At 37.8% G+C, this 18,055-nt stretch overlaps 1 protein-coding gene across 1 annotated transcript in view; it reads right to left on the bottom strand.

Moving 5' to 3' along the window:
* MATN2 (matrilin 2) overlaps positions 1–18,055 on the bottom strand; it is a 213,638-nt gene that overhangs the window by 32,953 nt on the left and 162,630 nt on the right. Inside the window, exon 9 of the mRNA XM_056823286.1 lies at positions 12,917–13,039. Coding sequence (XP_056679264.1) covers positions 12,917–13,039 — 123 coding nt within the window. The remainder of the gene's footprint in view (positions 1–12,916; positions 13,040–18,055) is intronic.

Here is an 18,055-nt window from a genome sequence, read left to right on the forward strand (position 1 = left end):
GTTTCCTGCTTGTTTTTGCATAATAGTAATAATTTACATACCCACATGTCTACAGTCTTTTTTTGTTCTTTGTTGCCACTACAGGTGATTTCCTTAAGTGAGGAAATTCTATCAACATTATTTGGTAACTGCTCTGCTACTTGGAGTGCTGGACAGTTGCCTGGAAGCCCAGAGGAGTTGGTGACTGGCTCAGGCTCACTTAGCCTGAAAGGGTCACAGGTGGGGTTTGTACAAAAGTCTTCATCACTCTGAGGCTAAATCTCCAACTCCTAGATAACACTGCCTCTGGTATATACAGAAGGGGGCAGCTAGACAATGTAACAGATAGAATGCCAGGCTGGGAGTCAGGAAGACTCATCTTCTCAGGTTCTAATCTGGGCTCAGACACTTGCTGGCTGTGTGACCCTGAGCAAATCACTCAACCCTATTTGTTTCAGATTCCTCATCTGTAAAATGAGCTGAAGAAGGAAATGGTAAACCAATCTTGTATCTTTACCAAGAAATACCAACTGGAGTCATGAAGAGTCAGGTATAACTGAAAAACAAGTGAGAAGTAACAACAAATATACATATATGTGTATATCTATCTACTCATCTATTTATCTATCTACTCATCTATCCATGTCTGTCTGCCAGTCTATCAATCTATCTATCTATCTATCTATCTATCTATCTATCTATCTATCTATCTATCATTCTATCTCTGTCTATCTATCTATCTATCTACCATTCTATCTCTATCTATCTATCTATCTATCTATCTATCTATCTATCTATCTATCATTCTATCATTCTATCTCTATCTATCTATCATTCTATCTCTATCTATCCATCTATCTATCTATCTATCTATCTATCTATCTATCTATCTATCTATCTACCATTCTATCTCTATCTATCTATCTATCTACCATTCTATCTCTATCTATCTATCTATCTATCTATCTATCTATCTATCTATCTATCTATCTACCATTCTATCTCTATCTATCTATCTATCTATCTATCTATCTATCTACCATTCTATCTCTATCTATCTATCTATCTATCTATCTATCTATCTATCTACCTACCTACCTACCTACCTATCTAGCTATCTACATTCTATCTCTATCTATTTATCCATCCATCTATCTATCCATCTATCTATCTATCTATCTATCTATCTATCTATCTATCTATCTATCTATCTATCTATCTACATTCTATCTCTATCTATTTATCCATCCATCTATCTATCTATCTATCCATCTAACTATCATCTATCTATCTATCTATCCATCTATCTATCTATCTATCTATCTATCTATCTATCTATCTATCTATCTACATTCTATCTCTATCTATTTATCCATCCATCCATCTATCTATCTATCTATCTATCTATCTATCTATCTATCTATGTATCTATCTATCTATCTATCTATCTACATTCTATCTCTATCTATTTATCCATCTATCCATCTATCTATCTATCCATCTATCCATCTATCCATCTATCCATCTATCTATCATCTATCTATCTATCTATCTATCTATCTATCTATCTATCTATCTATCTATCTATCTACCTATCTATCTAGCTATCTACATTCTATCTCTATCTATTTATCCATCTATCCATCTATCTATCTATCTATCTATCTATCTATCTATCTATCTATCTATCTATCTATCTATCTATCTATCTATGACTGTGTATATCTATCCTACCTAAAGTTCTATTCTGATGTCTCATTGTAACATGCAGGTGACCCTTTGGAGGAGGTACATGGCCTGGAGTCACAAAATCCTGAATTTAAATGTCATCTTTGTTACTTACTAGCTGTGTGACCAAGGGAAAGCCATTTAACCTCTGCCTCAGTTTCATCAACAGTAAAATGGGGATAATAGCACCTACCTCACAGAGCTGTTGTGAAGATTAAATGCAATAATATTTGTAAAGTGCTTAGCACACTGCCCAGCACATAGTAGATACTTAATAAAAGTTTATTCCCTTCTCTCTTCCTTCAAAGGCTATCTGAAAGGGGCATCTAGGTAGTACAGTGGATAGAATGCTATACCTAGAGTTGAGAGAACCTGAGTTCAAATCTGACCTCAGACACTTCCTAGCTGTGTGACCCTGGGCAAATCACTTAACTGAAATTGCCCAACTCCTGCTGCTCTTCTTAGTATTGATACTGACAGAAAGTAAGGGTTTAAAAAGAAAAACAAAGCCTATTGGGGGTATGCAGGAGCCAGTTCATACCAAGAGTAAGCAAATGCTACAAATCAGGGCATGATGTGTTGCTTTGTTAGCCATCTAGATTTAAGAAAGTGATAGGGAAAATGTTAGTAATTCAGATAAAATTTAAAACTGTGGTATACTATGTTTTCCTCCCCTGGAAAGCATGTGGTTCAATATTTCCCAGCACACCAATGACTCTGACATTCTGGACAGACAAACAAAAAAGGACCATCAGGTAATGAGTTATATCTGCCTCTCTTCTGAGGACCAGCCTAAATAAGATCAGAGGCACTCATTCCCAGATTGGCCATGCAAACTTTCTTTGGCCACAGCAGCATTTGAAGGTCACCAAATAAATCTTAGGCAGGCTGTCATGCTTCCCTTTGGAAGGTGCCCCCAAACTGGCAAAAATCTTGGATTACAGAAGAATTGACGAATACCTCTTGTAAATGCCTTTAGATTTGATTTGAAAGTGATTTGGAAAAGATGACTTTTGGGCTCTACCCTGGTTCCAGATTTTCACCTTGAATCTTCACTGAAACGAATCATTTTCTTCCCTGATGCTTTTAGATTTGAGTGTTGACAGACTGAGCTTTCTTGAAGATTTTCTACTCTTCAGTAGGGAAGCTTGTTTTCTTTCTTTTTTTTCTTTTCTTCCTGTTACATAAGCAGGGCTGGACTCCACTGTAGTTTGTTGCAGGCCAACTGTACTGCTCATTCTTTGTCTTGGCATAACAAAAGTAGGAGCCTGCATGAGAGTTTCATGGAGTTTTCAGCCAGGATTTTAGCCTGTCTGTCTTGCTAAGAATCCAGTTCCTGGGTTCTCGTGGGCTTTTAAATTAGTAGCAGATTTTTTTAACAAGTCAGTAGAACATTGTAGTATGGTTTTATCTTCTAAAATTTTTAAAATTTCTCCTGCTCTTTAACCCTAGGGCTTATCCAGAGTTCCTTGTTCATAAATTAGTCAATTTGCTTGCCGTTGGCTCTAAAAGAACTGAATCTGCCTTGATTTGGAAAGCAGTTAATTGGGAAAATATCTTACTATCAACTCTTTCTGGTAAGATAGATATATAAACAATTAATACATACACATACATACCAAAAGCAGTTCTCAAAAGAATTGTATACTATTGACAGATGCATGAAAGAGTGTTACAAATCACTAATAAGAAAAATGTAAATTAAAACAATCTTTAGTTTTTGCTCCATACCCTTAATAGTGGGAATAATCAATATTGGAAGCATTGTAGGAAATAGTATGTACACTGGTGCCTTGTTGATAGAGCTGTGAAAGGCCTAACCATTTTGGAAAGCAATTTGGAATCATGCAAATAAATTGACTAAGATACCCACATATTTTTGCTTAGAGATTCCATTATGAGGTTTATACTCCAAGGAGGAACTGATAAGAAAAAAGCCCCTACGTACACCAAAATATGTCTAAGTGCACTTTTTGTGATAGCAAAGAATTAGAAAGAAAGCATATACCCATTGATTGGAGACTAGCTAAACAAGTCGCAATACATGAATGTAATGGAATAATATATACCATAAAAAACAAGATGATAAATACAGAGAAATATGAACTGATAAGGAGTGAAGTAAACAGCCATGAAAATAATATACACAATGACAACAACATGTAGACAACAAGTAGCAAGAATAATTACAAAAATAAAAAACCAAAAGTAAATCTTTCAAAATTGCAAAGAACAAGCATGGTTCACAAGAGAAAATATGAGTAAACTCTCCCAGTCCTTTACAGAGTTGGGAGGACACAATGTTTTAGACATATTGCATATGTTCAGACTTTTTGTAATTATTAATTAATTTATTTATTCTCTTTCTTTTTTCTTTTTTAAAAAAACCCTTACTTTCCATTTAAGGCAGAAGAGTGGTAAGAGCTAGTCAATGGGGGTTAAGTGACTTGCCCAGGGTCACACAGCTAGGAAGTATCTGAGGCCAGATTTGACCCTAGGACCTTCCGTCTCTGGGCCTGACTCTCAAACCACTGTGCCACCCAGCTGCCCCCCTTTTTCTTTAAAAAAAGTTACACCATTTGATAATATAGGATGACTCTTTAGAAGGGAGAAGAATCCTAGGGAAATTATGATGAATAAAAAGTAAAAGAAATCAGTAAAAACTTATTTTTAAAAATTACATCTCTGGATACATTTGTCTCCAAAAAACAAAGTTTCCACTGTTCCTCTTGCTGTTCTCTATTACTCTCCAGAGCCTTCTCTGACAATCTGTTAAGTATCATAGAAAAGAAGTGTAGATAGATGCCCAATAGTTGAGTGTGATCCAAAAAGTTAAGGAGGATGCAGAGTTCAAATCCAGAAGAAAGGAGCAAAAGAATCCATTCTGAACTTTCTAAGTTTCTCCTGGGAATGCAAAAGAGGAAGAACAAAATCTCCCAGGAAGAAAACATTTCCTTTCTAAAAAGTTGATTTCTTCCAAGTCTAGTTAAAGAGAGTATTTTAACAATTTAATTGTTAAGCAATCTGGAATACAACCGATTAGGAGTTTAATGATTTGGAAAAAGTTTCCGAGTAGGAAACTTCTCCCTGGTCTTCCTATCCCAACCCAGAATATGCTCCTAAATTTCCTTATGTCTGGATTTGGGCCTGGTGACTCAAGCAATCTAAGGCAGGGCAACAACTGTTCTACAAGCACCTTAGAATAATGGTCTTTTCTAGTGATGAGGAGTGCAAGGGGTGTCTAAGGTTTCATATGGGACATTGGGAAAACCAATACTGTTCTTCAAAGAGAAAAAGCCATACTATTACACTGTGCCAAGAAGACAAGGAGTCATGGGGGGAGGGGGAGTGTAATTATATAATTTTATGAATAGTTTTTATAATGAAAAAAATCAGAATAGTAATCTGCTAGCTCTATAAGAAAATATTCTTCTTTCATGGTGGAGGCAAAAATATCTAGAGTCATCTCCTACTTATTCAAGGTACTGGTCTAGGAGTCCAAAGACCTGATTTATTCCAAGAACTGGCAGAGAAACTTTGGATAAGTCATCTAATTGCTTTGGTCCTCATTGATTTTTGGTCTGTGAAATGAGGGGTTAGACTACATTTTTTTCTCCAGGACTGGCATGCACGGTTCCTCATCTTTTTACAGACGTAGACTAGACTGTAAGACCTTTGAGGGAAAAGGCTGGATCTTCAGCCTCTCTGTGACTCTCATTTATGGTGCTTATCCCCAGAGAGGGCACTGGACTTGGAGTCAGGAAAATTTGGCTGGAAATCTTGCCTCTGACACTGGTTATAACTATTCCACTAAAAAGAAACGGAGGCAAACAGAATTAAATGACTTGTCCAGGGGGTCACAGCTAGTGAGTGTCTGAGGATGAACTCGGATCTTCCTGACTCCAGTCTCAGTGCTCTATCCATGGAGCCACCTGGCTGACTCATATTAGTTTCCTTTTCTTCAAAATGAGTGGGCTGGACTCAGATGACCTCTCAAGTTCCTTCCAGCTCTAAGCCTAGGATCCTATTTCAGTTCCACAAATGTTTTGATATTGATTTTAACTGGCATTGGGTTTGGCGCATTTTTCCTTGGGTCTGGGTCATTCAATGCTTTCTTTTTAAAAACAAACAAAGCAACCTTACTTTCTTAGTATCAGTTCTAAGAGTGGCAAGGGATAGGCATGTAGGGTTAAGTGACATGTCCACAGTCACACAGCTAGAAAGTGTCTGAGGCCAGATTTGAACCTGGAGTCCAACTGACTCCTGGCTTGGTGCTCTTTCTGCACCAGAGTCCCGGTGATCAGAAAAGAGGAGGTTCCTTTATGCATCAGACAGTTCAAGGCAATAGGAAGTGAAGGTCTTAAAGATAAAATAAGTCAATTTTGGGCAGATAGGCAGAGCCACTGCTCTTCATGCTAGGAATCCACAGAGGCAAATGATAGCAGATGAGGGTAAAATAACAGAAAGCTGAACCCGGAAGGGACCTTATAGACCCACTAGTCAAATCTCTTCATTTGACAGATTGGGAAACTGAGGCTCAGAGATGTGAATTGTATATTGAAGGAAATGTTGAGAGGCCCTCTGATTGCAGCTCCATTATTTTTGAATGCAAGCCTCTGATTTCATCTATGAAGAGAACTCCTGGTGCAGGAACTCCTTCCACCTATGTAAATAAGCATCTTTCCCACAATTATAGTCTTAAAGGATTGGCTATGGCCCCAAGAACTAAAGAGACATATCTGGATCACACGGCTAGTTTGGACTCTATGTGGAATTTAAATCCAATTCTTTCTCACTCAGGAAACAGCCCTTTCCCCATTACTACTCATTGCTTTTCATTTTTTCCACTACACCATATTTAAATTGAATCCAGTCTCTACCCAGCATAGGTAGGAAAGGGAATAATTTTTCTATTGCTTTCAGGCTCCTGGCCAGGGTTCCCATGACTTCTCTGTGAAGTCTTTCCTGATTCTTAAAGCAGAATTTTTAACTCCTAGATCTCTCCTTTGTACCCATCACCCATTGTATTTATGAATCTAACCCTTCCTTCTTAGTCCCCAGTACTTATGTATGTAATTTCTTTGAAGCTTGGAATGGGTTCATTTTAAAAATCTTTGTATCCTTAACATTTAGCATCATTCTTTTTTTTTTAACCCTTACCTTCAGCCTTAGAATTGATTCCAAGTATCAGTTCAAGGGCAGAAGAGCTTTGAGGGCTAGGCATTTGAGGTTAAGTGACTTGCCCAACTGTTTAATTGTTTATTTTACTTTATATTAATTTTATTTAATTAAATTAATTTTATTTAACTGTATAATTTATATCAAACTTTCTACCATCTTGGGGAGGGGTGGAAGGGAGGGAGGGAAAAAAATCAGAATCCCTACAAGTCAGAAAACAATTGTCAAAAATTATTTCTCCATGTAACTGAAAAAGTAAACAAATACACCCACCCATATATATATGTATATTTTTAAAAACAATTTGCCCAATGTCACTCAGCTAGGAAGTATCTGAGGCAAGATTTGAACTCAGGATTTCCTGTCTCCAGGCCTGAAAATCTACTGAGCCACATATCTGCCCCTTAGCACAATTCTTTACACATAATACATGTTTAATAATGTTTACTGAATTGAAATGAAGTGAATTGGGTGCAGCAAGGTAGCTCAGTGGATAGAGCATCAGACCTGAAGTCAAGAAGTCCTAGGCTTAAATCTGACCTCAAGACACCGCCTAGTTGTATGATCTCAGGCAAGTCACTTCATTCCATTTGCCTAGCCCTTGCCCTTTGGTTGTAGAGTTGTTATTAAGACAGAAAGTAAGATTTTTTTTTTTTTTGTAGGAGAGAAATGCAGCAAATCAGTTTGGTTTTTCTTTTTTCAATGATAACCGTCTGGTTAGGGGATGGAAATCTCTTTGGTTGACATCCTTCAGGCCAAGTCTGAAGTCTGCCTTTGGGAAGGGTCAAGGGCACAATGATCTGCTTAGCTAGGACTGGCTTCCTGCCCCCAACCCAGCAGGCTTTGCAAAAGCAGGGGTGACATCATGTCATCTGGCACAGAGCTGGGGAACATATACCCCAATCTCCTGTTAACTGTGGCTGAACTAAAAGCCCAGCATATTATTATTGGATTGAATGGCCAGACTGAATCATCCTAGGGAAAGACAGAAAATCCCTTTTTCATGAGAATAACCTAACTGCACACATAGAGGGGGCAGAGATGGCATATCTTGTTACTTTACAGGTTCTGATATAAACTCAGCCATATATGACCTCTCTAAGTATATATCAAACTTCTATTCTAAATCCCCTGGTTGATTTTCACTGGTGACATCACACTATTTCCAATAACAAATATTCTCTAAATGGAAAAATGAGGGAAGAGAGAAAGTGACGTCAGTAGAATTGCCCAGCTGGGTATGCCTCTGGACATGAGAGCACATGTGAGGAGTTCGGTTGCCAACATTTTAGGAAGAACCATATAAACTCAGGAACTAATGGAAATTTTAAAGAACATTCGATTTTTAATTTTTGTTATCCATGCTAGTGGAAGGGAAGAGAGGCATGTATAAACCTAAAGAAGGAAAAATAGGGAAAAAAACTCATTGGCATTGGACTTGGGAATATAGTCAGTCAATCAATCAACAAACATATTAAATTTTTTAATTTAAATTAAAATTTTTATTGAAAAATTAAATTAAATTATTAAATTATTTTATCATATTAATTTTTAAAATTTTTTTGTCAAATAACAAATATACTAAACTTGTCAATTAATCAACAAACATATTAAACTCTGATGGTGTGCAAAATGTTGTGCTAAGTGTTGGGACAGAATGAAAGGAAAAAACACGGCCCCTTCCTGGAAAGAGCTTACATTCTAGTGGGGGACACAATTATCTAAGTAACCCAGTATATATTAGATAAGTAAGTAGAGTAGATGAGAGGCAATCTCATGGAAATAGATAGTACCACAGTGACAAGTATACCCTCTGATACTCAGGACTTCCTAGAGCTTTTCTTTTTGCCACAGTTGCATTTGTACTCAGAAATCAGTCATAAACAGGGACAGCTGGGTAGCTCAGTGGATTGAGAGCCAGGCCTAGAGATGGGAGGTCCTGGGTTCAAACGTGGACTCAGACACTTCCCAGCTGTGTGGCCCTGGGTAAGTCACTTGACCCTCATTGCCTAGCCCTTACCACTCTTCTGCTTTGGAGCCAATACCCAGTATTGATTCCAAGACAGAAGGTAAGCTTTTTTATGAAAGAAAGAAAGAAAGAAAGAAAGAAAGAAAGAAAGAAAGAAAGAAAGAAAGAAAGAAAGAAAGAAAGAAAGAAAGAAAGAAAGAAAGAAAGAAAGAAAGAAAGAAAGAAAGAAAGAAAGAAAGAAAGAAAGAAAGAAAAGAAAAGAAAAGAAAAGAAAAGAAAAGAAAAGAAAAGAAATCAGTCATAAACAACTCATGGAAGCTGGTAGCTAGAAGCCAGTTTGGGAAGGAATCCAGGGGTGAGAATAAAATAAGTATAACATTTTTTCTACCCTTTGGTTTTTGATACCTTCCTTCAAAGTTTTGTTGGTGTTTAGTCTTTTTTCAGCCATGTTCAATTCTTTGTGAACCCATTTGGGGTTTGCTTGGTCAGGATACTTGGAGTGGTTTGTCATTTCCTTCTCCAGCTCAAATGACAAATGAGGAAACTAAGTCAAAGAAACTAAGGCTGATTTGAACTCAGGGCTTCCAGACTCCAGGCTGTGCACTTTTTTCCACCATGCTATCTCACTGAACCCTATTTCAAATCCTTATTTTGTACCATTCACCAGTAGAATTTCGGATAGTTGTCTTGATTGAGACTAAAACCCTTTTTATTGGCATAAAAGAAGAGGAGAGGAGGGCCTGGTTGAGTTGGGGACATAAAAGGAGGGAGTCCTTATAACTTTTTTTGGGGGGGTATAAATTGTTCATCTCAGAAATGTTGTATACAATAGATGGACACCTTATATGATACCCTCCTCCTAGGGAAAGGAGTAGGAAATACTGTCGTGGTTAAATAGGAAGCAGTAAAAGTCTGCCATCTTGATCCAATAAAAGTGAGCCTTGGATTATAATATAGAAAATAAACTTCATTGAGTTCCTGGCTAGTGGTAATGGATATTCTTGGGGAGAAAAGACAATTCTTTTTTGGCGTAGAGTTCAAAATTCTGACACATTTCCTGAATCAGTCTGGGGAAACACTGCTTAGTTGGTATAATTTAAAAAGACTGCAAGCCATACAAATTGACTGCTAGGTAGAATTATTTTAGATACTCTTTTAGGGTATCTCCATCTTTGGTCTCTGTGCTTTTAGACTGGCTTTTCCCCAAGACTTGGCTATTTGGCTTCCTCTCTTCTTGGAATGCCTTTAAGACAGTGATTCTCAAAGTCCAGAAATCATGGGGAGTCCCTGAGACAAAACTTATTTTCATAATAATACTAAGATGTCTTGGAATAAAGTAAATATCATTAGATATAAGCTACATAAACAAAAGCTCTTTGGGGAGAGGGTCCTTGACAGTTGTTAAGTATGTAAAGAAGTCTTGAGACCAAAAAGTTTGAGAACTGTTGCTTTAAGTCTCAGATCAAGCATCACCTTCCTTGTTACCTGGTTCCCCCAATTACCAGTGCCTTCTCTTTTACTGTTATCTTCCATCTTTTCTATATATCGTACATATATTTTGATCCACCAGACTATAGGACATACATTCAGAATAGGAAGAGACCTCCTCCTTTTATACATTAGGAAACAGAGGCAGAGAGAGTTTAGATGAATTATCCAAGGTCACACCATTAATAAGTTTCTGATCCTCTGGACTCCATGTCCTGTGGCTATATATTGCTATATATACCATATTGCCTCTCATATTTATTTATGAGATTTGAAATTAGGCTCTCTGACTCCAAATCAATGTTTTTCCCAACATCAACAGTTTGGGCTTTAGTTGGCTAGTTTTTATGGATTAAGATATAGTAATTTCCCTATCTAGCATATTAAAGAAGGAAGTCCTAAGCCAAAGAGACAAAGTTCCTTGGGTCGGTTCCGAGAAAGGATCTGGTTCCCAAGAAGCTGAGGGTTGAGGGACTGTAATACTGAGTAAACATCGACCTTCTTATCTTTTACCAGACTCCTTAGAATCTCTTCCAAAATGTCAGTATGGGGCCCACAGGACTGGAGAAATTCCAAGGAAATCCCCACCTCCTAACTGCTTTCTCTCCCTTTTCCAGTTGTTCATGCCCAAAGTTGGCTGATGGCTAGATTAGGCAGGGTCATTGCAAGGGTAGAGAGTGTGAATAAAAAGGGCTTTGTGAGGTTGCAGAAAGGAAAAAAAAAGGGGGGGAAACATGAAATTGGAAAATCTTGCCTAAGAGAGTTGTGGGAAAGAAGGTGGTCAAGGCTGGTTGGCAAATTGAAGAAATAGTCCTTACGGTGTTTAGATCACTGAAGGTTGACTGTATACAAATTCATAAAAAACGAAACAAAACCAGGAGACTAACCAATGAGGGTCCAGTTGTGTGGCATGTACAGGGGATCCATGTGGATATTGGATGAGCCTGATTCTGACACATGTGCTGACATGGCACAGAGAGATCAGAGCATGTATTCAGTGGCTGTTTCCCACGTGCTTATTGTGTAGTGAAGAACAGGCCATTTGGTTTGATGACACAGAACAGAGAGGAAATTCAAAAGGAAAAATCTGCCCTTTCTTTCCTGCTAGCCATGAGGTCTAAGGGTGACACGGAGTTCTGAAGGGTCAGTGGGTAGATGCCCTTCCTCCTACTGTGTTTGCCCCATGGCCCTCCCAGGCCTCCTGTCTTAGGGATAGGGCTGCCCCATGTTTGAGCTTTCTTTCTTTTTGGTATAGAGCCTTGTGAGCTTCCAAAGGTCAAATAATCAGAAATTCAGTAATAGAAATCCATGGCAGTGTTTGCTAGCCATCGAGCCCAGTGAGCCAGCCCAACCCTTTTAATTTTTTTTTATCTATTTATGCATTTATTTATTTCAATTTGGAATTTTTATTTAATTAATTAATTTAGAATATTTTTCCATGGTTACAAGATTCATGTTCTTTCCCTCGCCTCCCCCTACCTCCCTTTCTATAGCCAACATGTAATTTCACAGCCAATTCTTTTTATTTTTAAAACCCTTACTTTCTGTATTAGAATTAATACTGTGTATTGGTTCTAAGGGAGAAGAGTAGTATGGGTTAGGCAATGGGGGTCAAGTGACTTGTTCAGGGTCATCCACTGAGCCACCTCGTTGTCCCTAGCCCAGTATTAGAGTGACCTGCCTGATTCTCAGCCTGGAATGGTTCAACACACCATGCTGTGCAGCAATAGAGCAACTGAGCCAGTAGCTATGCTGCTTTTGGACATGTACCTGGGGAATGAGAAAATGCTCTGTGGTGTTACTGTTATTGTTGAGGCATTCAGTTGCATTTGATGCTGGGATCTCATATGAGGTTTTCTTGGCAGAGATACTGGAGTGGTTTTCCATTTCCTTCTCCAGACAGGCAAACAGAGATGAAAGTCACTTGCCCAGGATCACACAGCTAGTGAGTGTCTGAGGATGGATTTGAATTCAGGTCTTCCTGATGCTAGGCTCAGTGCTCTATCCACTGAGTTACTTAGTTGCCTTAATGCTTTGTAGCAACCACTTTAAGGCTGAATCTACTCTCTCAAGAGACAAAAGGGATAGAAGGGAAAGTATGATGTTGGGGAAATGTCTTGCATTTTTGTATTTTATGTTTTCTCAGGGAATATCCCTTTGTAACAGCTAATTGTTATTAAATGATTAGATTAGTAATGGGGGTACCATTCACTGGTTCGATTAATGATGATGGGGAGAAACAAGATGTAACTAAAAACATATTAAAATAGAAGCTCAAGACAATAGCATTTGAATAATCACCCCAATCCCTTAGAATTACTCCTAGAACCTTTAAGAGGAGATGTAGCCACCCTTGATTATCCAACTTGCCAATATACAGACTTCTAGAATCTATATATGGGCCTCCTAGCTCCCTACCCTCATTACCTCTAGGGCTCTGAGGGGGAACAGAGCATATATAGGTTTGGGAGAGTTAAATCCAGAGTCTTACTACATATATGCCAAAATATACATGCATGTGGTATATACACAGAAAATCTAATTTTTTAAAAGCAGAAACTTCTGAAAACTTACGTTTGCAGGTTCTTCCATCACTCCTTAGTACAAACCCCTCAGAGCACTGACAAGCAAAGGATCTCTCAGTATTTATGCAAGAATGTTCACAACCATGATCAGTCAACAAGCAATAATCCACCCCTACAAAACAAAAATCCAAGTGAGAATTCCATGGAAACTGAGCAAACTGTGATGGAAGGTTGTTCAACTTATCTCAACTCAATTTAATTCAACAGACACTCATTAAGTACCTACAAAATGAAAAACCCTGTGCTAGGAAATAAAGTTCAAATCCATTTGTCTGACATTCATGGTTGCTCACAATCTGGTACCATTTTCCTGGCAAGTCTCCTCTTGTACTCTATTCTCCATAAAAACAAGCCCTTCTTTCCTCACCCTATACTGAAAATCACATAATCTCTGAGCCGTAAGGTACCTCCGGGGCTCTCTAGTTCAACCTATTACAGAGTAAGACCAGACAACTGGTGGTTCTTTTGCTTCAAGAACTTTAGGGAAAGGTAAGCCAGTACCTCCTGAGGCTACCCATTCCACTCTTACAATTAACCTAAATTGGACCCTGACTTTCCCTCTTTAGCCCTAGTTCTGTCCCCTGGGGGAGAAGAGAGGGTAGGGAAATGGAAATAAGTCAAAAAATGGTATGGTTTGATCTGCACTCATATTCTATCAGTTCCTTCTATGGCTGTTGATAGCATTTTTCAACATGTGTCCCTTGGGTTTGTCTTGGATCCTTGTATTGCTGATAATAGTTTAGTCCTTCACAGTCGATCATCATAAAATATTTCTGTTATTGTACACGATGTTCTCCTGGTCCTGCTCTTCACTCTGCATTAGTTCATACAAGTCTTTCCAAATTTTTCTGAAATCATCCTATCCTTTGTTTCTTATGGTACAATACTATTACAACCATATCCCATGACTTCTTCAGTCATTTCTCAGTTGATGGGTATCTCTTCAGTTTCCATTTTTTGTCACCATAAAGAGAGTTGCCATAACTATTTTTGCATATATAAGTCCTTTTTCCTCATATGACCTCTTTGGAATACAGACCTAGTAGTGGTATTGCTGGGTCAAAAGGTATGCAGTTTTATGGCCCTTTGGACATGGTTTCAAATTGCTTTCCAGAATGGTTGTATCTGTTCACACCTCTACCAGTAGTGTGCTAGTGTTTCAATTTTCCCACATCCTCCTCCAGCATTTATAATTTTCCTTTTTTTGTCATATTAGCCAATCTGATAGGTATGAGGCAGTATCTTGGAGTTATCTTAATTTGCATTTCTCTAATCAAAAGTGATTTGGAGCATTTTTTCATGTGACTATACATGTTTTTGATTTCTTCCTCTGAGATCTTTCCATTCATTTTCTTTGATTATTTATCAATTGGAGAACGGCTTGTATGCTTATCAAATTGCCTCAGTTCTCTATACACTTGAGAAATGAAGCTTTGTCAGAGATACTCTAAAATCTACCCTTCCTCCCCCCCCCAGCTAATAGTTTCCCTTCTAATATTGGTTGCATCTAATGTTAAATTTAATAGGCTTTAATGCCAAGAGGTGAGATATATGATTCTTCAGTAGTCGTGTGTAGTAGATACTGGTCATTGTGTTGATCATAATTTTCAAATCTTTCAGAGTTGTTTTTCCTTTACAATACTGAAGTCTTCATAGACCTTGTTCCCATTTAGCTCTCTTTAAGAAATTATCAAGTTTTTCTGGACGTTCCTTTCATCATTTTCTATGGTTTAATTATATTCCATCCCATTATTATGACATATTTTGTTCAGCTGTCCTCTAAATGGCTTGTACTCACTTGTTTCTGGTTCTCCTGTGGAGCAACCACAAAACAATAGAAAACAAATGCTGCCAAATTACAAAGAACAAGCAAAGCCCCCAAAAAGAAGCATGAGAAGATAAATCATATCTCTCACTTGCAGAGGTAAGAAGACCATTGACACAGAAGACTGCATTTAATGTCAGATTTTTTGATCTAAAACTTCATTTTCCTGATTTTTTTCTAGACTTACAGCTTGGTTCTCTACTATGTTGTTATTGTTGAGTGGTTTCAGTTATGCCCTGAATTTGGAGCTCATTTGGAGTTTTCTTGGCAAAGATATGAAAATAGTTTGTCATCTCCTTCTCCAGCTCATTTTATAGACGAAGAAACGGAGTCAAACAGGGTTAAGTGACTTGCCCAGAGTTACACAGCCAGTAAGTGACTGAGGCCAGATTTGAACACAGGTCTTTCTCACTCTAGGTCCAGTACTCCATCCACTGTGCCACCTAGTTGCCCCAAATACCATATTTAATAAGTAATAATTTATTTTTATATTGTTTCCATCTTCTCTATCAAGGGGGAAAATATTCAGACTAGGAGTAAAGAACAAACATGGTTAAGAGAGATTTGAAGCTAAAGACCAGTGAGAAGACAGAGTTTTAAGTCTCTAGTTAAACAGAATTATGCCCTGAGGTACAGAAAAAAAGCTCGTACATGAGATCATAGCATCATTCTTTATAATGTTTTAGTAATTATGGAGAATAGGAGAAGTGCCAGAAGCTTTGGGTTGCAGGAATGTTCTTATTTTCAAAAAGGGAAAAAAAAAAGTAGACTTCACAAGCCATGGGCTGGTGAAACTGATATTGACTTACAATAGAATTCTAGAATAAAAAATAAATGATTCATCTTTGGACACAAAAAGAGGAGTGGTGATAAGTAGGGGTCAGCAGGGAATAAGTAAGTATAAGCCATGGCAGATTAATCCCATTTCCTTTTTTCATAGGGTTATTAGACTGACAGATCAGGGAATGGACAGAGTATATCTCAATTCATCAAGATATAATAATAATATTGAGTCATGTTTAATAATTTTTTACAAATTACAAAGTGGTTCACTCATGCCAATCCTATGAGGTATGTAGTATATTATTCTTATTTTGTAGATAAGCAAAAGGAGAAGTTAAAGGGTTTTCATAGTCACGTTGCTATTACATATCAGAGCTGGGAACTTATGCCCAGATCTTTCATCTGCAAATCTAGGGTTCTTTCCACTCTGCTTGGCTATAGACAACCCACCATTGTAGCTTTATGGAAAGAGGAAGAAATATGGACTGGAAAGTTAGGCAAAAAACAGAACAAGGAAACTATTTTTTTATTAATTTATTTTTTTATTAATTTAAAAGTTTTTTTAAATTAAATATATACTCTGTGCCAGGCACTGTGCTAAGCACTTTACAACTATTATCTTACTTGATCCTTATAACCACCCTGGGAGGTAGTCACTAATGATAGCCCCATTTTACAGTTGAGGCAATTGAGGATAGTAGAGGTTAAGTGACTTGCCCAGGATGACATAGCTAGTAAATATCTGAATCTGGATCTGAACCCAAGCCTTTCTGACTCCTGACCTAGAGCTCCAGACAATGATTAATGAACTGACAGTGAAGGAAGATCTCTAATGATATTCCTCAGGCCTGTCTCTTAGGTTTTGTCCTATTCGTCATTTTAATCAGTGACCTGAGGGAAGACATAGAGAGCGTGCTTATCGAGTTTATAGATGACACAAATATGGGAGGGATAGATCATGATTCTAGAATCATGACTCCAAAGGTTGTTGACAAGATGGAAAGATGGGCCAAATATGACAGGATAAATTATGGGGACAAATGTGAAGGGCTGTACTCTAGTTAAACTAGCCAAGTGTCCATATGTAGGATGAGGGTAATGTAGTTTAATAATAGTTCATTAAAAAGACTTAGAAGTTTTAGTTTACTGAGAAACTGATATGAGTCAACGGTATGAAGTGGCAGTCAAAAAGGCTAATATCATTCTTTCCTTCAGGCTGGACCTGGGATTTCGTCACTGTAGGGAGCTTCCTTCTACTTGGATGATCTGTAATGCATAATCAGAGAGAGGTGACTAGGACAAGACTAGGTGACTTTGCCCAGAGTTACAGGCAATATATGGAATAGGTGGGACTTGAACCTGGGTCTACCAGACTCTACGGCCAACCTTCTATCTCTGCAGTCTCTTAATACCACTTTAATTTGTAGTAAAAGAAAAAAAAAGAAGTCGAATCAAAGACATAAATACTGTAAGATTTAAATTAAAGTTGAATACTGCAAGTATTATATTTATAAAGTTTATTATCTAACAAAATAGAACTACATGACTAAGTTTTTCTACCTGCTCAGAAATCCCTGCTCCACCAAAGCATGACAGGAAGGAAAAAGAGCTAGAGATGGAACTACACACAATTTATATCCTGTCTATGTCAGCACGTAATGACAGGAAGTGAGTAGGGTGCTAGGAATCATAGTTTTGCTGGGGATCGTAGTTTTTAGGGTGACAGATTCAAATGACACAATACTCAGACTATGGTCAGTCTACATCTAGAATGCTGGATTCAGACCTAAAGACAACATTTTAAGGGGCATCCCCAGACATGAGCTAGTCCAGAGGAGGGTAACTAGGATAGTGGATGGAATTTGGAAATGTAGAATGAGGAATGATCAAAGGAAGCAGTCATATAGCTTGAGGTATATAAGATTTTAAAGAACCCTGTTAGTTGGTTCCAAGGCCTTTTATGTGGAAAAGGGATTAAATTTCTTCTTCTTCTTAGCTCTAAAGGGTAAAATTAGGAATAATAGTTGGATGCTATGGGGAGGAAGATTTCAGTCCAATGTGAAAAAGAACTTCCTAATGATTAAAGCTACCCCAAAATGGAATGGGTAACTTTGTGAGGTGTTGAGTTTGTCATTGCTGGAAGTATTTAGGCAGAAGCTGGATGATGATGGCTTTGGGGATATTCTAGAGGGAATTCTCTAAATGGGGTATGAGGCTGGATTGGGTGATCTCTAAGGTTCTTTTCCATTCTGACTAAGATTCTAAAGTTATAGAAGAGGCTATTGCAATAATGCAATACTTTTCCTCCAGTTGAAGTCATACAATTGAAATAAAAACAACTCTGGGGTCTCATTGCACAACCAACAGACTGGCAAAGAGAATAAAAGACGAACATGGTCAATGCTGGAGGGGCTGCAGGAAGCTAGGTTCACTAATATAGTCTTGGTAGAGCTGTGGCTAGTTCAATCATTCTGGAATTTTGCTAAAAAAAAAAAAGGAGTGACTAACATATCTATACCC

Source organism: Monodelphis domestica, chromosome 3 (assembly GCF_027887165.1).
Source record: "Monodelphis domestica isolate mMonDom1 chromosome 3, mMonDom1.pri, whole genome shotgun sequence".
Taxonomy (NCBI): domain Eukaryota; kingdom Metazoa; phylum Chordata; class Mammalia; order Didelphimorphia; family Didelphidae; genus Monodelphis; species Monodelphis domestica.